The sequence below is a fragment of the Delphinus delphis genome, chromosome 17 (genome assembly GCF_949987515.2).
Source record: "Delphinus delphis chromosome 17, mDelDel1.2, whole genome shotgun sequence".
Taxonomy (NCBI): Eukaryota; Metazoa; Chordata; class Mammalia; order Artiodactyla; family Delphinidae; genus Delphinus; species Delphinus delphis.
The window spans coordinates 8,501,702-8,527,825 of record NC_082699.1 but is presented as its reverse complement, the minus strand read 5'-3'; the positions used below and the strand labels follow the sequence as shown (position 1 = coordinate 8,527,825).

At 42.3% G+C, this 26,124-nt stretch overlaps 1 protein-coding gene across 3 annotated transcripts in view; it reads left to right on the top strand.

Annotated features, from left to right (window-relative positions):
• The window catches only part of ASPH (aspartate beta-hydroxylase), a 205,764-nt gene that overhangs the window by 142,852 nt on the left and 36,788 nt on the right, over positions 1-26,124 (top strand). For all 3 annotated transcript variants that reach the window (XM_059994695.1, XM_059994693.1, XM_059994694.1), the window contains 6 exons: positions 3,937-4,023; positions 11,826-11,976; positions 14,680-14,816; positions 17,356-17,454; positions 19,476-19,565; positions 24,391-24,528. In XM_059994695.1, the coding sequence (XP_059850678.1) occupies positions 3,937-4,023; positions 11,826-11,976; positions 14,680-14,816; positions 17,356-17,454; positions 19,476-19,565; positions 24,391-24,528 (702 nt within the window). The remainder of the gene's footprint in view (positions 1-3,936; positions 4,024-11,825; positions 11,977-14,679; positions 14,817-17,355; positions 17,455-19,475; positions 19,566-24,390; positions 24,529-26,124) is intronic.

The following is a 26,124-nucleotide window of genomic DNA, read 5'->3' as shown; positions in this document are numbered from 1 at the left end:
AACAGATGATTTTCAGGCAGTTCTTCTGAGCCCTCTATCCTGGGTTGAGTTTTTTAAGAAGAATTGTGTAATAGTATCTGGAGCTATATTCTCCAGCAAGAACCTGGGGAAGGGAAAGTTTTTTCAGACTAAAAGCAAACACATTAACTTTGCCAGACAGCTGAGGTGAGGGCAGGACTGATGGTCCCTTAGGAAAGGCATAGCGCATGTGTGTTAAGGGATCCAAAGGGTGCCTAGGACAGAGGCAATGTATTCCATTATTTTTATAACCTTGATGGCCAACTAAGGGAGTGTTAAGCTGGAAAAAATACTTTCGCAGAGTTGTTATGAATATTGTTAATCCTATGGTTTAAATCTGGAAATGGTGCATTTAGCATGATTTTCACAGAAATAGCCTCAATATTTGCGATTTAAGCTGTGTAAGTCATGTGATAGGCGAAAAGTAATCCGTCCAAAGATATTCTGTGTCCTAATCCCTGGAACCTGTACATGTTACCGTGTTTGGAGAAAGGGTCTTTGCAGATATGATTAAGTTAAGGGTCTTGAGATGGGGGATTATCCTGGGTTATCCAGTTGGGCCCAAAATTCAATCACATGTTTCCATATAAGAGAGAGGCAGAGGGAAATCTGATACAGACGAAACAGGAGAAGGCAACGTGAAGACAAAGTGGAGATCGGGGTGATGTCAGGAAATGCTGTCGCAGATTCTCCCCTAGAGCCTCTGGAGAAAGAACGGCCCTGCCCACATCTCGATTTCAGCCCCAGTGAAACTGATTTTGGACTCCTGCTCTCCGGAACCATGTGCGAATGAATTTCTGTTCTCTTAAGCCACAGAGTTCGTGGTCATTTGTTACAGCAGCCTCAGGAAACTCATACAGGTTAGTTAGAAGAAAGTCACACGGAGAAGGATATTTAACTTGAATTCTTCATCCCTTACAATCAATCATGGAAGAAATAAAACGGTGGTTTTAGAAACTGTTATCCAAAATATACAAAAAAACTCATAAAATTCAATGATAAGAAAAACAACCCAATTTAAAAATGGGCCAAAGACCTTAAAGGACAGCTCACCCAAGAAGATATTCAGGTGACAGATAAGCATATGAAAAGATGCTCCACCTCCTATGTTATGAAATGCAATTTAAAACAAAATGGATATCACCACACACCTATCAGAAAGCCCAGAATCTGGAACACTGACGCCACCACATGCTGGTGAGCGTGTGGCGCTTCGGAATCTCTCACTCACCGCTGGTGGGAGGCACAGTAGTACAGCCGCTTCGGAAGACAGTTCGGTGGGTTTCTTACAAAACTAAGCATGCTCGTAGCATACAGTCTAGAAACCTTGCTCCTTGGTATTTATCCAAAGGAGTTGAAAACTTACGTTCTCACAAAAACCTGCACACGGATGTTCATAGCAGCTTTCATAATTGCCAAAACCTGAAAGCAACCAAGATGTCCTTCAGTAAATGAATGGATGGATAAACCGGGGTACATCTAGACAATGAAATCTGATTCAGCACCGAACAGAAATGATCTCTCAAGCCATGAAAAGATAGGGAGGAAGCTTAAATTCATATTACTAAGTGAAAGAAGCCAATCTGAATAGGCTATATACTGTATGATTCCAACTATATGACTTTCTGGAAAATGCAAAACTATGGAGACAGTGGATACGTGTCATTATACATTTGTCCAAACCCACAGAAAGTACAACACCAAGCGTGAACCCTAACGTAAACTAGGGGCTTTGGGTGATTTCAGTGTGGCATTGTAGGTTCATCAATCGTAACAAATGTACCACTGTGCTGAGCGATGTTGATTATGGGGGGAGGCCGTGCATGTGTAGGGGTAGGAGGTATGTGAGAAATCTCTATACTTTCCTCTCGATTTTGCTGCAAACCTAAAACTGCTCTCAAAAAATAAAGCCTTTAAAAGGGTTAATATCGTGAGAGACACAGCATATTTTAAATAGCGACACAACGATTTCTGACAACAAATATAACTTAGAGAATATGTTCCTGACTTGATTTATCTCAGCCTTCAAGTCCTCATTCTCTTTGCATTAACCTGTCCATCAGATGAGAGACTTACCTGGGGCATGCTTTATTGTCTCATGTGGGCTCCCACATCCTCCCCACGCTACGATAGTAATAATCATAATAGCTACCATTTTTCATTGCTTTCCATGCGCTCTGCAGCGGCTATAAGCATTTTATATATGTTATCAGATTTGACCTTCACAGCCGCCCAACAAAGTGATCAGGTACCCTCATTGTACCCGTGTCACAGATGAAGCATATAAGGCAAAGTCGTAAGTAAGTTGCCAGGAGTCACACGCCTCCTAAGTGGTGGAGCCCAGGGTCTAGCCAGTCACTCCGGCTCTGGAACCTGCACTCATGGCCACTCCTCTGTGCATATACTGTCTCCCAGACCCTCAGCGCCGCTGATGGGCATGTAACAGGGAATAAGAAACCTCCTTCTTCCATGATTTTAAGGAACTTTAAAATATGAATATTGCCTGGCTCTATTTAGTCAAGTTGTGGAGAAGTAGGTATCAGTAATGATCAGGTAGTGATGTATGGTTTGCTGAGCCCAGCCACGTTTGAGGCGTAAACTCTGTTGCTGGGAAAACTCACTCAGTGAGGGTGACAACGTACAAACCACGGTGAGCTTGCATTTAAGCACGGAATGAATGGGTTTACAGATTGATAGGCAGCTGAAGTGGTGGTAAAGTTCAACTCAGAAAATCCATCTCCATCGCACGGTTCCAATATTCTGACCTGCTGCCTTCCATTAGACACCAGGGGATGTGTGTTCCTCCTTGTGGATGGACTGCGAAGGGGAGAGGGTGCCTCACCCCCATGCCAAGACCCTCAGCAAGCTTACCTGTTACACATCCCCCATTTCCGCTTGCACAGTGGTGGTCAGAGACCTACCGCAGGTGCTTGGACCAGCTTCTTAAGCGCCCGCGTGGGCTTTGGGGGGAGGGGGCGTCACATGACAAGGAAGCAGTGGGGTGCCCCAGCAACCCGGTGAGCCGCATCAACCCTCATGTTCAACGGGTGACAACGTTGGCGGCCAAGTGGCCCTGTCATCCTGCGTGCTTATTCCCTGCCGACAGTGCCCTTCTCATTGCAGACCCCAGGCATTCTAGCTGCTAGCAGTATGCTTCCCCCAACTGAAATCCTAAACTTTTTTAAGAGTGCGTGTGGGAACTGTACATATAGAGACAAAATGCAATTTCTTTGTTTTTCTTTTCTTTTTTTTTTTTTTTTTGCGGTACGCGGGCCTCTCGCTGTTGTGGCCTCTCCCGTTGCGGAGCACATGCTCCAGACGCGCAGGCTCAGCGGCCATGGCTCACGGGCCCAGCCGCTCCGCGGCATGTGGGATCTTCCCGGACCAGGGCACGAACCCACGTCCCCTGCATCGGCAGGCGGACTCTCAACCACTGCGCCACCAGGGAAGCCCTGTTTTTCTTTTTTAAATTTTTATTGGAGTAGAGTTGATTTACAATGGTGTGTTAGTTTCAGGTGCACAGCGAAGTGAATCAGCTATACATATACATGTATCCACTCTTTTCTTTTCAGATTCTTTTCCCATGGAGGCTATTACAGAGTATTGAGTAGAGTTCCCTGCGCTATACAGCAGGTTCTTATTAGTTATCTATCTTATATATAGTAGTGTGTGCAATTTCTAGTACATCATCTGCCAGGTGTCTGCCTTTTAAAAAATAAAGTGTATTTATGTTCATTTCTAGTTTTCTGTTTGTCATAATGCAGTTAATTATTTAGAATCTTAGGATAAAATTGTCTTAAACTCAGAAAGGAGTCCAGGAAATTTTGACAAAATTACTTGGTGAATATTAAATGACTATATTGAATAACATTATGCATTTGAATTTATTGTATGTATATAATTGCCTCTTCCTAACAGGGAAAAATTGAGGAAGCAGTGCATGCGTTTGAAGAACTGGTTCAGAAGTACCCTCAGAGTCCAGGAGCGCGATACGGGAAAGCAAAGGTATGCTGAAACCTTGCTACTTAGGACACTGTTCTGATGTCCTTATGCTCTGTATAATTGGATTTTCAAACCCAGTGTTTGCATTTTATTTTTCCTTTCTAACTTGTATAGAGAATCAATTTCTCATGCATATACATAAATTCAAGCAAGAAATACAGTTTTAAATAAGACAATTAATTATTGCTATTTTGTATCATGAATTTAGTAACATTTTTTGCTCCCCCTCCATCTGGCTTCTCTCCGGTTTTGAAAAGAAAATGAAGAATAACACTTTAGTCACTGATTTCCCATCACCCTCATTTTGTTCCATTTAGACCCACCACCTAGTTTTTACTTCAGCCTCCTTAGAGGTTTAAGAACCTCATTTTATCACTAGAGGTTGCAAAGTGTGCTTAGAAGAGACTTTTAAAATATAAAGTGGGATGGACTTTGTTCTCTGTGTAGTGTCTGTCAGCTGACTCATTTCTTACCCCTTACCTTCTCCCCAGCGCCTTCCCCACCTTCTCCTTTCTTTCTTTTTTTTTTTTAATTAATTAATTAATTTACTTTTGGCTGCATTGGGTGTTCGTTGGGTTGCGCGGGCTTCTCATTGCAGTGGCTTCTCTTGTTGTGGAGCACGGGCTCTAGGCTCGAGGGCTTTAGTAGTAGTGGCTCTCGGGCTCTAGAGCGCAGGCTCAGTAGTTGTGGTGCACGGGCTTAGTTGCTCCGTGGCATGTGGGATCTTCCCGGACCAGGGCTCGAACCTGTGTCCCCCGCATTGGCAGACGGATTCTCAACCACTACCTTCTCCTTTCTCATTGGACTTTCTCCATCCTCCAGCTCCTCAATTCATGAAGCTTTTCCACGTCCTTCTGTAGCTGGGAAACCCTCTGTGGGCCACATTCTGTTTTAGGTCCTGGGATTTATCATGAAGAACACTCTCGAGGTCTGTGTCCTTGTGGAGCTTATATTCCAGTGGAAGATATTTTAAAAGTTTCTTACTCAAGCTTTTTGTAGTGAAAGGCCGCTCTGTGGTAGGCCTATTGTAGGCATCGCAGGCACAGCCATCAGCAAAGCACATGGTGTTTTCATTGTAATGGAGAAGACCGTGCATGAGACATAGAAGAAAGTCGCTTGCTTGCTACTGGATACTTTGTCAGGAGACAAAAATAAAGAAGAGCACAGCCATAGGCTGTGTGAGGGGGGTGAAATTTTGGATAGGGTGGAAGGAAAATATCTCACCGAGGAGGTGATGTTTGAGCAAACCCCTGAAAGTCTTCATAAATAAATATATATTTAAAGAATATGAGAAGGGTTAAAAACAAATGTCTGAGAACATCTTACATGATAATACATGCTCTAGAGAAAAGAAGGTCATGGAATAAAGAACATGTTATTATGATTTTTTGTTTGTAGGTGGTGTGATTGAGAGTGACACAGCAACACTTATGATAATAAGGTGATCAGCAAAGGCCTCCCTAGGGAGGTGACAAGTGGCTGAAACATGTCAAGGTCAAGGAAGGAGCTGTCCAGGCAGAGGGAAGAAGGGGGGCAAAGGCCGTGATGCAGGGAATCAGCCTTGGCTTGATCGGAAGGACAGGAGCAGGGGCGTGCTGAGGGAGGTGGCACGGGCAGGCGGGACCAGGGCCCCTCAGGTTGTATTCTCTGTGCGCTGGGGGCCCTTGGAGGGTTTGTGCGTGGGTGTGCCCGTCTGGTTCTTTTTTTGTGTGTTTTTGTTTTTTGCATTACACGGGCCTCTCACTGTTGTGGCCTCTCCCGTTGCGGAGCACAGGCTCCAGACGCGCAGGCTCAGCGGCCATGGCTCACGGGCCCAGCCGCTCCGCGGCATGTGGGATCTTCTGGGACCGGGGCACAAACCCGTGTCCCCTGCATCAGCAGGTGGACTCCCAACCACTGCGCCACCAGGGAAGCCCCTGCTTTGTTCTTTTTGAAGATGTTTTGGATATTCTGTATCTCTTACATTTGCATATGAATTTTAGAACTAAGTTGTAAATTTCTGCAAAAAAAACAAACTGGGATTTTTTTTTTTTTTTTTTTTCTGCGGTACGCGGGCCTCTCACTGTTGTGGCCTCTCCCGCTGGGGAGCACAGGCTCCAGACATGCAGGCCCAGCAGCCATGGCTCATGGACCCAGCGGCTCCGCGGCATGTGGGATCTTCCCGGACCGGGGCACGAACCCGTGTCCCCTGCATCGGCAGGCGGACTTTCAACCCCTGCGCCACCAGGGGAGCCCTGGTTGTTTTTTTAAATAACGATCACTTTGGTTGCTTGGTGGAGAATGGATTCTGGTGGCACAAGTAGAAGCCAGAAGAATAGGAGACCATTGCAGGTGCCCTCGAGAAGCGCTGGCTCAGACGGTGGTCGTGCCCATGGAGACGGAGCAGTGGACAAGGGCAGAGCTGAGAGGTCTTGATGATGGATTAGATGTAAGGGTCAGAGAGAAGACTGGAGGGTGACTTCAGATTTTCCGCTGGGATTTTTGCTGGGTTCCAGACCAAGGATGGAAACCAGGCCCCCTGCAGTGGAAGTGCGGAGTCCTAACCACTGGACTGCCGGGGAATTCCCAACTTCAGGGTTTTTGGTTAAGCCATCTAAGGAAAGGATAGTGCCAGGTGGAGGAACAGGTTTGGGGCGGTACAGAATCAAGCATTCGCATTTGGTCCTGTGAAGTTTGTGATGCCTATTAGAGACGCAAGTGCACGTGTCAAATAGACGGTCGGAGATATGTAGTCTGGAACTCTGGGTAAAAGCCAGGGCTGATGTACAAATGTCAGGCAGTAAAGCTCCTCCAGCCCTGCCTGGGGGGATGAGACTGTCAGCCCTGCTGGGAAATGGCAGATGCAGAGCTGCAGAAATTTTCCAGACCCAGGAGAAGCTGACAACACCCCTTTGGAGGGGGCAATGCCGTCACTTGTGGGTGACACTCACACGGAAACTAACGCATCTGGAGATAAAACGAGTGTGCTTTGCTCTGAACTAAAGGTGGCAACCACTCGAAATCCAGATGCTCAAATTCTTCCTATCTCCCCCTTAAAAACTTATTAATTAAATTTGTATTAATTCAGTTTTAATAAATTTGTGAAAATTTAATGCAAAGAAGTTCCTTTTATCCATGGTGCAATACAGACTAGGTTTAGCAGACAGCAACTGTATCATTTCTATAAATTAATTTGGTCAGTAATCCTCCAAAATTGCTAAATTGTATTGCTATTAAGCAAGAGAGAATATATTTATTACCAAAAGATGGTGCCTATTCAAATAAGTGATGTGCTTTGCCACTAGTCCCGGCAGTCATTTGATTATGGAAAAGCATATTAACTCGAAAGAATAATGATTGGGCCAAATGCTCATCATGGCAAAAATGGTTCATGCTTTAGAATTTTTCTTTGTATGTGATGTTAATTGCAGGTACCAAGGTCTAAATAAATGCATTACTTTTTACACGCGGCACTTGCTATATTTATACCCTTATTTACGGTCAGAATTTGAGATTTATGCCTCAGCAATATTTTTTATCTCTAAACTATTATGCTACAAGGTGTTATCAATATTAATGCAAAATTTAAGCATGGTAAATTAAATTCTAATAGAATAATTTAAAAGAAAGCTTAAATTTGTAGGAGTTTTAAAAATAAAAGTTCAACAGAAGACGGATTTTGTAAGGAGGAGTACGTGATGACTTTTTCGTTCTTTGTTAGCAGATTAAACAATTACTTTGGAACATCCCAACAAATTTTTCAAATTCAGCAACATTAAGTTAAATAGAAACTACAGTATCTGTCATTTCTAAAGTAGCACTGGGGCTTCCCTGGTGGCGCAGTGGTTAAGAATCCGTCTGCCAGTGCAGGGCACACGGGTCGGAGCCCTGGTCCGGGAAGATCCCACAAGCCGTGGAGCAGCTAGGTCTGTGTGCAACAACTACTGAGCCTGCACTCTAGAGCCCGTGAGCCACAACTACTGAAGCCCGCATGCCCTAGAGCCCGTGCTCCGCAACAAGAGAAGCCACTGCAATGAGAAGCCCGCGCACCGCAACGAAGAGTAGCCCCCGCTCGCAGCAAGTAGAGAAAGCCCGCGCGCAGCAACAAAGACCCAACGCAGCCAATAAATAAATAAATAATAAAATACATGAAAAAAAAAGTAGCACTGATAGTGTCTTATTCTTTGGATTACTGTGAAAACCAATTTTGACCAAGTTCCTTGAACATCAGACGCAAAATTATGAGCTCAATTCACTTTATTATCTTACACAAACCATTAGTGCCTCTCAGGCAGAAAATGCCACATCTCAGGCATCTCCAGGCATCTTCCTGCCACAAATAGGAAGGTTGGATGGGGAATTCATTTGAACCAACAAACGTCTTTCTGATGTTAATGTCCTGTAAGGACATTTGCCCTCTCAGGGCAAATCCTTTATCTACAGATGCTAAACTAATCAATATCAATCAATTTTGATATTCAAAGCAAAGCCTATCAGTTTTGTTTAAGAGACTTTGAAGAAATGTACTATTTTAACACTCATGTTAAAATTCCATTTCCGGAAGTTCTAAAATGTTTATACTTCATTAAAATGAAGAACCTTGAGGATGGAGGAGGGAAAGGAACAAGGCATGTAGTTGTATCATCTGTCTCTCATTTCAGATTGAGTTTAGTTAAGATATTTATTCCCCTCTATATAGAGAATGATGTCTTGGTTGACATTTGCCCTTGAACTAACCTTGAAGAGACCCTCCAGTTCCAGGATCTGTTTGGTAGCGTGAAGAGGCTACCAAATGAAGAAGGTGAACAAGGTGGTCTCAGAAGGGCTCTCTCAGCTCTAGGACTCTGGCATTCTGTGACGTCATCTATGAACGACCATGTTTGGGGGAGTTAACTCACCATAGCCAAACTCACAAGAAACTGATGCTTAAACAGAAAAGCCAGCGTATGAATGTATAGAAGGCCATGCAGTCAGGATGACCAATACAGGATATTGACATTGGACTTTCTCTCCTGGTAGATAAGTCTACTCTGGAGACCATTTGCAGATATGAACAGATTGTTGTATATTCTGAAGCTTTTTTTTTTCCCCCCCTTCAAGCACAGGTGAATTGCCCTCTTCTAATCTAGAGATTTTCATCCTGTCAATTTTCTTTTATCATAAAACTGTCCACTGTCCGTCACCACTGATTCAATTCCAGCCCTTATCATCTTGGGAAACTTACCCTTATCAGTACATATTAACAGGTTCTTTCTTTGATGTGGTATTTTATGAAAAGCTTCCCACAGGTATCTTACTTTATCAATTTGTGCTGATTCTTGCTGGTTTTTCATTTTGGGGTGGAGGAGAGATGTATCATTTCCTTACTGTGTCCTCAAGCTGTGGAGTTAGACTTTGTTTGATTTCTGCAGGCAGCTACATACTGCCTACAGCACACACTTTGTTTTAACAGGTAAACATGTTAAATAGGATATTCTGAGAAAAAATTACACATGCTACTTTTAGCATCTATATCGTTTTTTTCTCAAATGGTATGCTTCAAATTGTAGTCTACTAAATCTGATGAGATTTTTTTTTTTTGTAAGGTTCTTTTTTTTTTCTGCTGTACGCGGGCCTCTCACTGTTGTGGCCTCTCCCGTTGTGGAGCACAGGCTCTGGATGCGCAGGCTCAGTGGCCATGGCTCACGGGCCCAGCCGTTCCGCGGCATGTGGGATCCTCCCGGACCGGGGCATGAACCCGTGTCCCCTGCATCGGCGGCGGACTCTCAACCACCGCGCCACCAGGGAAGCCCCCTCTGATGAGATTTTGATGACCGTTTTACAGTCCGCCCCTCTCTTCCTACCTCTAATGTTTCAGTCCCTGTTCTCGTGGATGTTAGCATGGATGAACTGCTCTGGTCCCTTTCCCATCCCCTCTCATCTGCTGAAGGACATCATTCTAATTTTTGTGTCCCGTGCATCATCAGATTTCCGCCCTCTACTGGGTCTTTTGCATCAGCTTAGAAACATGGTGTAATATTTCCCATTGTTAAAAAACACTCCCTTGTCTCCACATTACCCTCCAATTACTGGCCCATTTTTCTGCTCCCCTTTACGCCGAAACTCCTTGAAAGAGGTGTGTTCACCTCCTTCCCTCCTGTTTTCTCTTGAGCCTCTCAGCTGTGGGTCCCCAGCAGCCCCATGGAAATGCTCTTGCTGGGACCCTCAGAGGCATCACATTGTCCCCAATCCAGAGTGATCTAGTTTCAGTTCTCATCTTATTCAACCTGACAGACACTTCTGATACAATTGATCACTCCCTCTCGATACCTTTTGTCACTTGGCCTCCAGAATACCACTTTTTAAATTGTTATTTTCTTCTCTCTTGCTTCCGTCCTTTTTGCTGGTCCTATCCTGGTCCTTTCTGACCTCTGATGACCTTGAAATCTTGCAGCTCTTTAGAGTTCTGTTCTTGGACCTCTTCTTTGCTCTGTCTACACTCACAGCTGCATCTAGCTTCTTAGCTCTAAGTACCCTCTCTATCCTCGATGATCCCCCAGCGTTTCTCTCGCTCTGACCTCTCTCCTGAACCCCAGACACATGTAGGCACCTTTCTATCCATATCTCCACTTGGGTACCTAATAGACATTGAAGCTTAAATTTGTCCCAAACTGAACTCCTGATCCCATATTCCTACAAACCTGCTTCTTTCTGCTCTAGCTTCCCATTCTCAGGAATGACAGTTCCAACTGGTCACTGCTCGAGCCAAAAGTGTTGAATTCATCCTTGACTTCTCTCTCCCTTTCTCTTATACTCTACATTCAGACCATCTGCAAGTCTGTTGGCTTTGACTTTCAAAATGTACCTGTAATCCGACCACCTCTTACCACCTCATTACTGCTACCCTAGTCCAAGTTGCCATCACCCCTTGTCTTGATTCCTGCCAGAATGTCCTAACTGGGATCTCCACTCTTCCCTTTACCCACCTCTGTCTATTCTTCACATCACTGCCAGTGTCCTTTCGACTCATACAGGAGATCACGTCAAAAACCGTCAGTGTCTTCCCTTCTCGTGTAGAGTTAGTGTAGTGGGATTGGCAGTGGCTTACTAGGCTCCTCATTACCCGATGCCCCACCCCCCATCAGTCTCCTCCTAGCTCCCCTTCAACGTACCAGCCTTTCCTCTATTCCTCACTTCTGCCTCAGGGCCCTTGCTCTTGCTGTCCTCTCTGCCTGGAATGTTCTTCTCCCAGGTATTTTCGTGCCTCACTACTTTCATGTCATCTCTGATCATCCCGATTAAACTAGCATCCTTCCTGCCACCCCACTCTCAGTACACAGAAGCCTACATTATTTTTATCCACAGCACTTACGGCCACAAGACACATGATACTTTTATTTGTATCTTGACTTTCCCTTCTAGAACGAAGCAAAATGAGAAAAGGGCTTTGTCTGTTTTGTTCAATTTGTCTGCCACCTGTCTAGAACAGAATATAGTTGTTGAAGGAATGAATGAACACAGGAATAACCTAGTGAAAGAACAGGAACTGTGGACTGGAGTTCTGTCTATTAAAGATGTATAACAGGATATAAATTCCATCAGCCCTCACATATATTAGTCTTGCTTTTATGATAGCCTTTCTCATCTGTAGCTTAGTAGCTAATTTTTCTTCATATTATTCAAATAACATGCTATGTTGCTTTCCTTTATTTTTTTAATCCTTGACAAAAAGAAAATTTGAATTTGTCTTGAATTACTTTTAAAGCATGTCCCAAAGTCGACTTTTCATAACTATTTTGAGCAACTGCAAATATAGCTTGTCCTGGGACATTTCTCCCTCCCTCTAGTGTGAAGATGATTTGGCTGAGAAAAGGAGGAGCAATGAGGTTCTGCGCAGGGCCATCCAAACCTACCAAGAGGTGGCCAGCCTGCCTGACGTCCCCGCAGACCTGGTGAAGCTGAGCTTGAGGCGGCGGTCAGACAGACAGCAATTTCTAGGTGAAATGGAGTAAGAATCAGTTCAGTGGCAATCAATGGCGTGCTTTTATCTGGAAAGACCTGCAGGCTGTGTATACTTCTGGAAGAGTTTAGTTACATGGAAGGAAACCTGAGTTTTATAACTAATTTCAGGCAACTTCTCTGATTGTGTCAGACTGAAAGAGTAATCCTTCTTAATTACAAAGATGCACATGGTACTTTGCCGCTTACCCATCCCCCCCACACACACTTTAAGGAGGAGGCAAATGGAATTCTGAGAGGTTGGATACGTTGCCTGAGGGATCGTAGCTAATAAATTAAAAGGTCTGCAGTCAAAAACTTCCTATCATGCCAAATTCTTCTTTTCTCTCTTAACGATAACCGACTGATTCATGGTGGCTGAAATCATCGGTGCAACAGTTTTTATGGAGGAATGTTAGGAGTTCTAAGCACTCTAAAAATTTTACCTGTAAGTTTTGACTCTATACTAAAGAAAATGATAGAAAAAAATTTTTTTAATCACTAAGTAAATTTGCAAATGCTTTGAAAAGAGCAGCATAAAGCATCCTTTCTAACTGACCCAGGATCCCAGTGCCAAAGGCAAGGGAGACTCCCTGTACCCTAACTTCATTATAACCAGGCCAGTGATTGGTTCTCTCTCACCTAAAACGCCATCGGTAAGCCAGGAGGGAAGAATCTAAGCCATGTGTAACCCCTAAGGTGGGTTCTCTGCTGGCTGGATAAGTTATGTAGACAAATTATCTCGATTACACTAGGAAGTGCTCATAAAAGTAATATCCAAAGTCAACTGAACTTTATATCAAGGATAAGAATTAAAGGTAGTTGTGTTGCTTTGGTAGATAAGTAAAATCTGTGACAGGAGTAGAACCTAAGCGATGATTGGAAACTAGAAGGAATGGTCTTATTCTAGAAGAATGGACTTATATTCATAAGGGCCAGTCCTGGGGAAGGAAAACATACAGCACACATACAGGATGGAAAAGGCAAGGCTGGGGCTGCATGGAGGCGCTCGCCGTGGGCGCAGAATCAGTGTCACTGAGTTGTCGTCTCTCCTAGGGCTCTGACGTGGCTTGCTTAGCGCTGCGGATTTTTTACAGTAATTTTAATTTTTTTTTAAATGTATAAAATATGCATCTTGATGACTGAATTTTTGGTGCCCTCTTCAACTTTGCCTCTCTTGCCTCACCCTATTCCTGGCCCAGAGGAAAGACAGCCCACCAGTAGATTTAACCTTCTTTGGAAACAGTCCTTCGGTATTTGAATATAGTCTTTCCTCCGAATGAGAATGAGGCAAGTTCACTAGAGGAGGGACTCGTGTGCAGACTAGGTGGTGAAGTCCCTTGCGATTCAAAGTGGGAGAAGATTTGGAGATTGGACGCCAGTCCCCACACTCCCCTCTTCCTGGTTGGCAAAGTCAGTATTCATTGCAGTGGTGCAGGGAGGCTTCCTGGAGGAGGTGGCATTTAGCTGACCTTTGAAGTTGGGCTACCATTTGAGAGGGCAGTCTTCTCAGGAGAGGAGAACTTTCAAAACAAAGTCATGGAAGCAGATGCAAGCTATTACATATAGGATGGATAAACAACAATGTCCTACTGTATAGCGCAGGGAGCTGTATTCAGTATCCTGTGATAAACCATAATGGAAAGAATATTAAAAAAAAAAAAGTGGAAGGGGCGGGGAGGACATGGCAGCAGGACGGACTCTCACCTGGGCCTTTGTCCTTTGTTGTTTATCTATTTTATATAGAGTGGTGTGTATATGTTAACCCCAAACTCCTAGTTTATCTCCTGCCCCTTCCCCTTTGGTAACCATAAATTTGTGGTTCAACAGGGGAAGTTTAAAAACATCAGAAAAGTGAGCCCAAGTGGGGCAGGAGGGGGAGGAGGGGTACACCATCCCAGACTGGTGAGGAACGGGGAGCGGCCCATGGGGTGAGTTGGTGGTGTTTCATGCCGAACAGTTTTTCTATTACTGGAGCGTCCAAATGCATTCGCTTATCGATGGTCCTACCATGTCTTGTCTGCTTTTCAGTTTGTGGTCAACAAAGCCCTTTAGGTAATTAATTTTGTCACGTGGACTCTCATTTTGCACATTCTCCCTTATACAATTTGTCTTTCCAACTGTGGTGAGGAGTGATGACAGTTGGCTCCTGAAATCTTCAACGTGCATCCAACAGCCTTAAAAACAACTTGAAGCTGGGTTTTCATGACTCGTGTGTGCATAGGCCCCTGTCGTCCACCAGAGGGTCCCCTAATACTGGATGATGTCTCCTTTGCTCCAGGACTAGGTCATTGCTGAGAGAAGAGGACAGCATAGTACTCTTATTTGCCTGTCCTGTAGTCCTAATTTTAATTATAATAAATCAAAAATACCCCAGTAAACATTTTTCAATAAGGAACTGGTAACTAAAACTTTCTTAAGAGGGAATTTGACATAAAAGGGGAAATGTTGACAAATTTAGAAAATAGGAGTGTCTTTAAAGGATTTATAATCAGCATTATATTCAGTATCTATTTATGGGAGTGACTGATGCCTCTGCAGCTGCAGGATGAAATTCTAATAGGTACTTAGCCATCAGTATATAGAATCAGATTTAAGCTGGTCCTCAGGCTCTGTTGAGTAGTCTCTTATGATTTGTAGTCTCAATACAGAGGTGTACAGAATCTGCTTTTATTTCTATTTTTTTTTCTTTCCACCAATCAGGTCACATGAGGGGTTCCCTGCTCACTCTGCAGAAATTAGTTCAACTATTTCCTGATGATACTTCCTTAAAGAATGACCTTGGAGTGGGGTACCTCTTGATAGGAGATAATGATAGTGCCAAGAAGGTTTATGAAGAGGTAAGCAAGCAGCAATTTGCTACTAACAATTAATCAAATTATTTTGAACATGAAGTTCTTATGTTATTTGTAAATTGCATTTAATACACCTAATCACTCAATCTCTTTAAGTTAAATCAAATTTGTCTCATTATAGTTGACATATCCTAAATTTTTTTATCTCCTTTTTTTTCCACTCATCAGAAGATTTTAAATTTTAGTTAACACTTGGTACATCAAAACCTTCAACCTATAATTGTGATTTTTTTTTTTTTTTTTTTTTTTTTTGCGGTACACGGGCCTCTCACTGTTGTGGCCTCTCCCGTTGCGGAGTAGAGGCTCCGGACGCGCAGGCCCAGCGGCCACGGCTCACGGGCCCAGCCGCTCCGCGACATGTAGGATCTTCCCAGACCAGGGCACGAACCCGCGTCCCCTGTATCGGCAGGCGGACTCTCAACCACTGCGCCACCAGGGAAGCCCACTTGTGATCTTTTTAAAATTTATATATTGATATTTATCAGTCCACAAGCAGCCTTTCTAAAAGTGTTCTTTATGATAGGAAAAGGAACTGAAAAACTTACGAGCTTAAACTCATGAACTTAAAAACACATAATCTTATACGTTTTTTACTAAAAGACCAAACTAGAGAGAGACTACAGAACGCAAGCCTTTTGAGCACATGGAATAAATGACTCACCTTTCAGAGGGCACTGACTGCCTGATCTTCTAGCAAGGATACCTTTAAAAGGGTGTCTGCCTTATAATGGATGCTCTAATGAATAACTGCTAAGTCGCAAGTAACTATGTAATCTAGAGAACTATGACTCCTTCAAGCAATGAGGGGCGTCGTTTGGTACGAGTTAAACAGGATACCAAATGAACTTTGAAGCTGGACCAAGTTAATGCCTCTGTAAAAGGAAGATGAACACGTTTACTCGTTATTCTTTACTTTAGGCCTCGGGATCAGTGGTTTTCAGGCTGGTGCACTTTGCATCAACATGCAGATGTCCCTACTCAGTAGAGACGATATGAGTCCTTCTGTTTTTAAAATGCTGTCAGGTGTAGTGATTTCCTACTCAGTCTCGAGACTGGGTCCACCCACAAAGTGGTGCTTTCCTCCTTTTATTGCCGTTGGTCCCATAATTGGGAATCACTGGATTTGAGTGAAATCTGAGTGAAATCGAACCCCTTTGGGTTTTGCATAGAGGAGGGATAAAATCTGACTTAGGATTTAGTGTGTCCTTTCAGGACCCACGTGGAGAATGGGTTACAGGAGAGTGGGGCTGGGGTTCAGAGGATCGGCAGTTAGGAGGCTCCTGTAAGAAGGTAGCAGAGAGAGGATAGACTTGGACCAGGATGGCAGCGGTGGAGGAGGTGACAAGGAGTTTGACTCTGAATATATTGTGATGGTGTCATTGGCTGGATTTGCTAGTAGATGAGGTACAGGCGCAGATGCAAGCTGGAAAACACTAAAATATCGGCAGGGTGCACTGTGGACTCACCGAGAGTATGGGGTCCCTGCCCAGCACACTTACTCCTTCTGTGTAAAAGATCCCATGACTCCCTTTTCCTGCTCAGGCTCAAGGATGAAGAGAAGCTGTAGGATGGTCATCTTTTCTCTACATGCGTTCAGCTCAAACCTTCTTCACCCTTCACTCTTGGTCTAAAGCAGCTTCCCAAGTTGAATGTTGTTTTGGTTTCTCACTGCTCATATTTACTTTAGAGGCATTTTGCATAATTTATCTTTAATCATAGTAAATGCATACGGTAATAAAGCATGATCTGATTGATATTAAATATTTACCTGGCTTTTATCACAGAATATTGGATTTGGTCACCACTTTATCCTCAGTCCTTAAAATAGTCTGGGTGTTCAAGAAATTTATGATGGATCGTGATATATTTTCAATGCAAATCTAAATTTTCTCGTAATTAAGGCAATGTATAAAGCATGTACATAAAGAAATGTATAATAACCATTTGGAGTTGACTTCAAGTAAAGCTAATTTAAAGCAGTTTTTTGTTTTTGTTTTTTTTTTTGGTGGTACGTGGGCCTCTCATTGTTGAGGCCTCTCCCGTTGTGGAGCACAGGCTCCGGACGCGCAGGCTCAGCGGCCATGGCTCACGGGCCCAGCCGCTCCGCGGCATGTGGGATCTTCCCGGACCGGGGCATGAACCCGTGTCCCCTGCATCGGCAGGCAGACTCCCAACCACTGCGCCACCAGGGAAGCCCCCTAAAGCAGTTTTTCCTGATCACTACAAAAATACTGACGTCATGAAATTGACAGAGGTTTTGCTGATTTGCATTGTTAAAGCGATGCTTTAATGGTCATTGCCTTTTCATTCATTTCTTCATTCTTGGAGAACATTTTGAGTTGAGGGGAATTGGGGCCAGTTAAGCCTAAGGTATTGCAATGAGACAAAACACTATAGCATTTTAAGCTATAACGTCATAATCCAGTCCAAGTACTGTACAGCAAAGCTAATTAAAATTTGTTTTGATGGTCATTTGTAGAATTCATAGTCCATCACAGTAGCTTTTTGTTTTCTTTGAGTTTAGGTTCTGAATGTGACGCCTGATGACGGTTTTGCTAAAGTGCATTATGGCTTTATTCTGAAGGCACAGAACAAGATCGCTGAGAGCATCCCCTATCTAAAGGTAACTCCCTCCATTTTCCTCTTCTGATCCCTCTGAGTCAATTGGACACCCTTGATTGTGTATTGTAGATTGATTGACATGCACTGCTGACTCTTATCAATGCTGAAATGTACACCCTTGGACCATGACATTCACAGACAGTGTGGACCTTCAGCATAGTCAAGAGTATCAGAGGTAGAAGTACCAACCATGTGAGCAGAGACTATTTGGAAAAACTTTTATGAAGAAATTCCTAAAACTGCAGTTGTTATTAGTTGGTAAAATATTTTAAAATATGGACAATGTGTTAACTGTTACTTTTACAGTTTAATTATACATTGAAATGACTTTGAACAGGGCTTATGGAAACCTTTACAAAGCAAGGTAACAAATGCAGACTGAATAGGTCAAATCCCCAAGAGCCTGATAGCCTTAAAGACTCAGATTAAAATATGCTATCATTTTTTTCTCACATAAAAATTGAAGTTCACCAGAATCACATTTCGTCTGGCTCAGGGGTCTCCAACAGAACTTACTGCCACAAAGGAAATGGTCTTTATTTGTATCCTCTAATATGGTAGCCACTAGCCACACGTGACTGTTGAGCATCTAAAATGTGGCTGGTGTGACTGAGGAGCTGAATTTTTAATTTTAATTGTAATTTAAATAGTAACACTAGCTACTAGCTACCATATCAGCCAGGTAGCTGATTGACTACTTGTGAACTTTAATTAGTACTTTTGTGATCCACCTTTGTGATCTCTTTCTTTCACATGACTTTGATCCGAGATCCCAAATAGTGACCCACTGATTGCAAGTAGCTTGCATGTTCTATTTGGCCAGCATAATTCTCTTAAAAACAATTTTAATTGCTTGCCTTAGTTGAAAATCTGAACATTTTATATAATCATGCAGATTTCTGGTGTCTCTGGAAAGTTCACATGTGGCCCACCTCTCAGCACAGGAGCTGAGCAATGGTGTCCCCTTGGGGTGGGCATGCACCCCTCAGTCTGTCTTGGCTGTCACTGGGCCTCTGCAACCTGCCTGTTCCCTACCATGACCCTGTGGGCATGTGGGTTTTTCTGATTTAAAGTGTTCCCCTTAGATTTCCTTTCATATAATAAGGACCTAACAGTACTCTCCTGGCTCAGAGGTGAGGAAGTGGAGGGCAGGGTTGGTTAGTTAATGAGCAAAGGGGCGTTTATTTGAGTGTCAGTCAGTCAGGAGCCGAGATCACAGCTCTCCTCTCATGAGTGATGCTTCTGTTCCGTGCTATTTTCCAACATTATGCAAATAAAATTTCTTCTGAGTAAAAGATAACGGGCTCCTTGTGAAGAGGCCTCAAAGATGCAGTTTTTTAGACATTTAAATACGTTGTATCTTCATCCTTCTTTTACTTTTCTAAATTCATTCTCTTGCTTTAACATTTTCTCTCTTTCTGATTTTTTCTAAATTTAAATTTCAGTTCTTTTGTGGACAGTGGGGATGGAAATCAGCTGAGTGTTTTAGGATAGGAGGTGTTTAATAAAATTAAAGATTCCAACTGGCTTTAACCCTGTTGTATGTTCTGTCAAAGATTTCATTGAAAAGTGAGGACACATTTGTTTTGAGTGGAAAAAAAATATTATTTGCAGTTGGGTCTCTATCATTTCAAACATCTATGAGCAACTAACCATTTTGGTTCAGGGATAAAAAAGCCTCTAGATGACATATGGTCAGATTTGGAGAGCAAAATAAGTGTGATAGAAACTTGGACAAAGAAATCCTTTGAGATATTGAAATACGATTGCTCCTGCGGACACAGTTCACAAAGTGTCATACTGATTTTGTGGGGTATTCCACTGTTAATTAATGATGAATATATTGTTAAGTTGAAATTTATCACCTCCTTTTGGCTTTGCATTGTAAATGTTGACCAGTAACCTAATTGCCAAACTTTAATATTGAGGTGATTTTCTGATTCTTAGAAAACATTAAGTAAATCAATGAATTAAATCTGGTATTTAATTCTTTCATAAATACTGACACTGTCCTTTCAACAGGAAGGAATAGAATCTGGGGATCCTGGCACTGATGATGGGCGATTTTATTTCCACCTGGGGGATGCCATGCAAAGAGTTGGAAACAAAGAGGTAATGCATTCGTGAACTTTTTGTTCTCTTTAACAGAAGATAGAGGAAGGGGAAAGTATTTCTATGAGAGAGTTACAATTGAAAAAAATGTGTTAAGCATAAACTTTTGAAGGTGGTGATTTAAACTTTTTGTAACAACCTGACAATTCTTACTAAATCCTATAAAGAATTTTTGGGATTTGACTTTTATAATTTCTTTCAGGAAAGTATCTGAATAATCATGAGTAGCCTGTAAATTAGTGTGCCTGTGTGTATGTCTGTGTGTGTATCTATAGAGATAGATATTGCCTTGAAAAAATATTTTTAAAATTATGAAATGAAGAGATGTGTTTGAAATATTGAAAATATTTTTGAGATAATTTTACAGTTTGCCTAGATTTATTTTTATTTTATTTTGGAATTTAAAAAGTAGTTATTTTTAGAATGGAGTCTTTATTCAACTGATTCCTAAGCACACTGAACCCAGTAGTTAATTGTGTAATTTACCTTCCAAAATATTTAATGCCAAGTTGAAGATGAATACCTATAGCTATGATAATGACTGCTATTGACACAGAAAATATAGTAGCTAAAGCAAATCACATGTTTTCTTTGTGATTATTCCTTTTTTTCTGAGTACAGTGTCAGCTTCTTTAAACATAACATTTGGTCATTAATCATGACATCATACAATGTAAATTCCCAAACTCTCACCATCCACTGTGGTTCACACAACATTGCTGGGCTGTCCTTCACCATCGCATGGCTCTAGGCTGGGCTGTCCTTAGAGTCGGGGATCAAAGGCTGTAGTGAGTCCTTGGCTTTTTGTAACCATGCATTCCATATATGTAATAAAGTGACATCTAAGGATAACATAGCTTTGGGTTTCTAAAATTAATAAGAACATGGGACCATTTGGACAACTGAGGGTTCATTGGAGCAAGGGGTTTTGTGATGGGGTAATTGCCGGCTAGTGACAGGAACCAATTTCGGGTAACAGAAATTTGGATAATTGACACTGTTTTCTTTATACCTTTCTGTGTATCTATACCTTTCCCCCTCTGACCTACCAGTCAATCAGCTGGAATAGAATGAGAAATGAGAGGCAAAGAGAAAGAAGGGAGAAGAAATTGCTGATTAGTACTCACTTTTGTGTTCCTTCATTCTTTTAAGATGTAAATGCCTGGTACCTCCTTTGAATGAGAGCGATAAGAAAGATTTTGCTACAGTGTCTAACACTTGATAAGTGTTCATATGTGATGGCTCTAAATGTAATTGTCACTAATTAATTTACCTTTTAACATCTCATGGTCCAGGACAAAGGCAGATAAAAGAAGTCTGTGATTTATTCTCCCATCTTAGATGAAAACAGCCCTTACTTCAAGGGCAAAGAATTCACTACTACACATTGTTGGGAGCTTGGGATTTGAACCTATGGGATTGTTCTATCAGCTTAATTATCATTAAGACGCAAAGAACAGCACAGTTCTTGAATTTAAATGCTCACAAAGATTCATCCTTATAGGAGAGACAAGCCTATAGAAATCCCACGTTAGCATATTCTCCATATTAGATGTTGAGTCTGAGTGGACTCTCGCGCTCTGAGTTTTCATACCGGGAAGCAACCCTCCTTCATGCTCTTAAGCTCTGCTCCAGGCATGAAAAGAGAAGCAAACCCACAGCCTCTGTGCTGCAGAAGCTGACAATAAAGTTGTTTTGACTTTTCTCACGGGATCATTTCGTATGGGCAGGAAGTGGGAGAAAGACCAATCGTGATACTCTCGTAGCAATTCAGCCTCAGCTTTTCCCAGAATTTCTGTAACTCCCAAATCCACATTTGAGCTCCCGTCTCCTACTCAGAGTCCACAATCTACTGCCTGCCTAGTTTCTCCACACGATGCCGCAGTGACAACTCACTTGTTCTCCTCTAAAGGACGTTTCCTCCTGGGTTCTGGCTCTCGTTGGATGGTGTTGCCAGCTCCCAGGATCCAGACTTGAGTCAGCTTAGCTCCGCCCTTTCCTGTGACAAGCCCCCTCCTCACTCCAGTCCGGCCAGGCCAGTCAGCTTCTTCGGAGGTCTGGCGTCCATCTCATCTTCCCTCTTGCTTGGCCGGTGTTCTCATTCCAGCCTTTGTTACCGTCCACCTCTGTGATGGCTGCAAGAACCTGGCTGTCATTTCCTGATTTAGTCTTACTTTCTTCCAGGCATCTTGGGCTCAAGAACCCCATGGTGCAAAATAGAAATAAAGCCCTCTTCCCAAACGATGGCATTCATGGTTCTCCCAGGCCAGTGGAACCACCTGTTCTCATCACAAGTGTGTGTCCCATGTCCCACTGTGCACCACGCCCCAGGCAGAACAGGCTCTGGCTGGGGTCACGTACCACGGGCCCCAAACGTGGCCTGGGCTTTTCTGAGTTAGACTCTCTTGACATACTATTTCTATGTAGTTATGTAGTGAGTGTGTGTGTGTGTGTGTGTGTGTGTGTGTAAACTATACCTGGCATTAATTTGAAGTATAGTAGACATTGATATAGACCATATTTAACAAGGTGCCCAGCTATGCTTTCTGTCTATTTTAGTATTCCTGTAAAGAGGACATTTTCAGAGGATTCTAACAACTTGATCATGGATTTTCTAGCAACTTTTATTGTGAGGTAGTCTAGATGTTTAAAAAAAAAAAAAGCAGTCTGGCTGAATTCATTGGGTCCCCTATATAATTGAAGGTATCATTGAAGATGATTTTTTTTATTTCGAATATATCATTTCACAGTTTTGTTTCTGTAAAAGTTAAATGGCAGAGGGTGTAAAACCAAGGGCCCTGTTTGATGCACTTTGAGTGTCAGAAAAGCTCTTATGGGCAGTTAAACATGTCCCCGTAAGCAAAGTCTCTTGCCCAGACATTCAGCCTGGTGAGTGTTAAGGCCAAGACTTGAAATCTAAGACTTGTAACTCCTGAACTAGAGTTATAAGTTTTTCTATAATATGTATATTAATATCATATGATAATAATATAATATATTTTCCTATAAGAATTTTTCTCACTACTCTAACAATATGCCCAGTCCTTAAAATGAATTGCTGATGATTAAAAATCTAATGGACTGTAAGAGTTTCCAAAAATCATCTGTTGTAATTAATAATGTTGTTTAACACTGAAGATTATAGAGAACAAGACCCTAAATTTAAATTGGACAAAAATAACTGAAATAGTCAATTCAATTTCAAAGGTAAAATGCTGTATTTTTTGAAATCAATGAACCATGAGCTGTTTTTAAAGAAATTACTTTATGGTTACCACTTACATGTATTTCAAGGAAAACATATAAGTGATTAGTATATACATTCTTAATTTGAGATATTATTGAGAAAGATAATTAAGTAAGAAGATCCCTTGTGATAGTTTTTTTTTTTTTTTAATGATACAAAGATAGAAGGAAAGAGGAATAAATTGCCAATAAATTGCCCTGGGTGATAATTCAACATATTTAGTCTTTTTAAATCTCAGATCGAGCATTTGTAGTGGAGCTATTTGGGGTTATTGGAAAGATCAAATGAAATTACGCATGCACAAGCTAGCAGTAAGCTGAAAAGTGTTACTGAAAATAGGAGTGGTTCTGCTATCACACGATTTTTCTAACGAAGGAAATTTTTTGACTTATGAATTTTAAGAGACTTAAAAGTTATTATTTCTTACATCTAAAGTAAGATGGGGTTTTATGAAGATATTCTTCTATCTTCTTACTTTGCCTGATATTAACTGCCTGTTGTCATTGATCAAAATATGTATTTGAAATCACTCTTCAAAAGTAATCATTAGATCAGAATTAAAATAATGGAAGCGATACCATTAGGCACTCTCCTAGAACCGTCTTCCCGTCTAAAGACAATGGGGTGAGCACCGTGCAGGAGGCATGTGGGGAGGGCCCCTGGGAGAGGATATGGTTCGGGCGTCCTTTGAAGGGTACGTGTGGAGCTGCAGACTGCAGCCAGCTGTCCCTGAAAAGGCTAGTTAGTCTTCTTGGAGGCAAGTTGTATCATGTTACAGCTAGCCTGCAACCGCAAATGTTATCCCTTATGGCAGGAAGAAAAAATACTAGGAACACAAATTCCCTTCTAAAAAAATCTGACGTGGGCTATCACTCTATTTACTGCTAACTCAGAATAATATTTTCTTTCGGTCTGCTTCTTTAATGGAGGATTTATACTTTGTTACCTTGGGGCAGCCTTCTTCATGTGGACGTGAGAAGACTGTTCATGTTGCTGTCCGGGAATTCCCTGGTGGTGCAGTGGTTAGGACTCCCCGCTTCCACTGCAGGGGGCACGGGTTCAATCCCTGGTCAGGGAACTAAGATCCAGCATGCCACCAGGCGTGGCCAAAAAACAAAACAAGGAAGTTGCTGTCCTTCTTAACATCCCAATTCAGTAAATGCAGGTATCTGTGAAGAAATGATGAAAATCGTACTCCTTTCCTTTGAAAGGAAACACAGACTTTAAGAAATGAAAGCTAAAATAGAAACATAGTCCCCTTTTGTGTCTTAAATGATTTATCCACTCAACAAAGTCCTAGATTCTGCTGGACACTCCGGGGAGACCAGTGAGTGCAGTGGAGTCCTGTGTTCAGAGAGCTTTCAGCCTAGGAGTGAAAATAAAAAACACACATTTATTTAAAATAATAGGTCATAATCAGAGACCCAATCAAATAACAGTATTTTTGCCAGTGTAACAGATTTGGGCACCTGACTAGCAAGCTCTTTATTTAAAAGTCAGACCTTGTTTTTAGGGACTTTAATTGTAAAATTAGTAAAACTGCTTCGTTTCGAGTTCAGTCTTTCTGAACTCTTCCAGGCATATAAGTGGTACGAGCTTGGGCACCAGAGGGGCCACTTTGCATCTGTGTGGCAGCGCTCACTCTACAACGTTCATGGACTGAAAGCCCAGCCGTGGTGGACCCCCAAGGAAACGGGCTACACGGAATTAGTGAAGGTGAGTGTTAACTTTGTCGAGTCCTTGTCTGTCTCGTCCTCTAAATTCAAAGACGGCTTCTCATGGAAAGGAATGTCAGGGAGGAGACAGATTTTCTTTCCAGTGGCATTTGCAGAAAATACGGCAAAAGGGGTCTTCATCCCATCAGCCAAAGAGTTTAGGTGAGATGGTGAAGAAAGAAATTTGTTGAAGAGCAGATCTCAAATCTTTTGGCTTTAGGACCCCTTTGCACTCTTAAAACTTACTGAGCACCCCAAGGAGTTGTGTGTGTGTGTGCTGGGGGATTATATGTATAAATATAATTTTTAGAAATTAAAACTGAAAGGAAATTTAATCTTTATATGACTTCTATGAAAATAAAATAATAACTCCATTACATGTTAATATCAATAAGTTTAAAAAATACATTTTCAAAGCAAAAAAAGTGAAGTAAGAAGATGGGAATTGTCGTGTATTTTTACAAATCTCTTTGGTGTCTGGCCTAGTAGAAGACAGGAGGGTTCTCACCACTCTTTCACCCGTAAGTCCAGAAGCGTCCTGAGTGCGGGAGCTCCTGTCCTCATGGAACTGGGGTACACAGCCTCCTGGCCTGTGGACAAGCGCACCCACCCAAAAGCACATCAGATCTTGTGGTTCAAGAGATTTATAGAGCTTAATCTGCAACATCCATGTCCATTCCCAGTGGTGGGTGGGCTGGAAGTTCCAGCCTTCTAATCACCTGGTCTTTCTGGTGACCAGCCCCATCCGGAGGCTATCTGGGGCCCTGTGCTAAGTCGTTTTATTAGCATAAATTCAGGTGTGCTCAAAAGGGGTCCTTATGAATGACAAAAGTCACTCCAGTTATTCAGGAAATTTCATGGGTTTCGGGAGGTTTATGCGGGGAACTGGAAACAAAGACCAGATATATTTCTTATATTATCCGAAGCCACCCTCTGGGTTTTGAGCGCAGATCCCTTCTAACAAAAGAATCCTAACAGTTAACAGATGTGGGCACATTACTAGATCTCATTCAGTCAATAATAATGAGTCCAGTCCATTCTCACATTATATGCAAGTACCTCCCAGGGCGAGGCCACTCAGGTTGGCAGGCCTCCGTTAGATCTCGTAAGTTCCAGAAGTAGGAGTGGTCTTGGCAACATATGGCTTTACCCTTTCAGACATCTGGTGTAGCTGAGCTAAGAGACAATATCTTGCCCTGAGCCTCTTCGAGGTGTTAATGTAATATTGGATTTCCCTCATTACATACCCTATTTATTCATCCTCTTACCTTCAGCTATTATTTCTCCTTTTCTTCATTTATACCCTAACTTTTCCATCCTTGGAAAGGACATTAAGTTTGGCCACTGTGCTGGTCTGGATTGCAGGCAGCTGTACTAGTATAGCAAATACCTCCTCTCAGTTCACTCCCGTTCAGGTGGGGTAGGGTTACCCAGGGGCAAAACTCGTGGGCTGTTTGTGCCACCAGGCAGTATAGCTACATTCACTCATCGGAGAGAGGTGAGAAGGGAAAAGCAAGAGTGACAAAATATTGATAATTTTGGAATCTAGGTGATGGATATATAGAGGTTTCTTATACTCTTTTCTCTATCTTTAAGT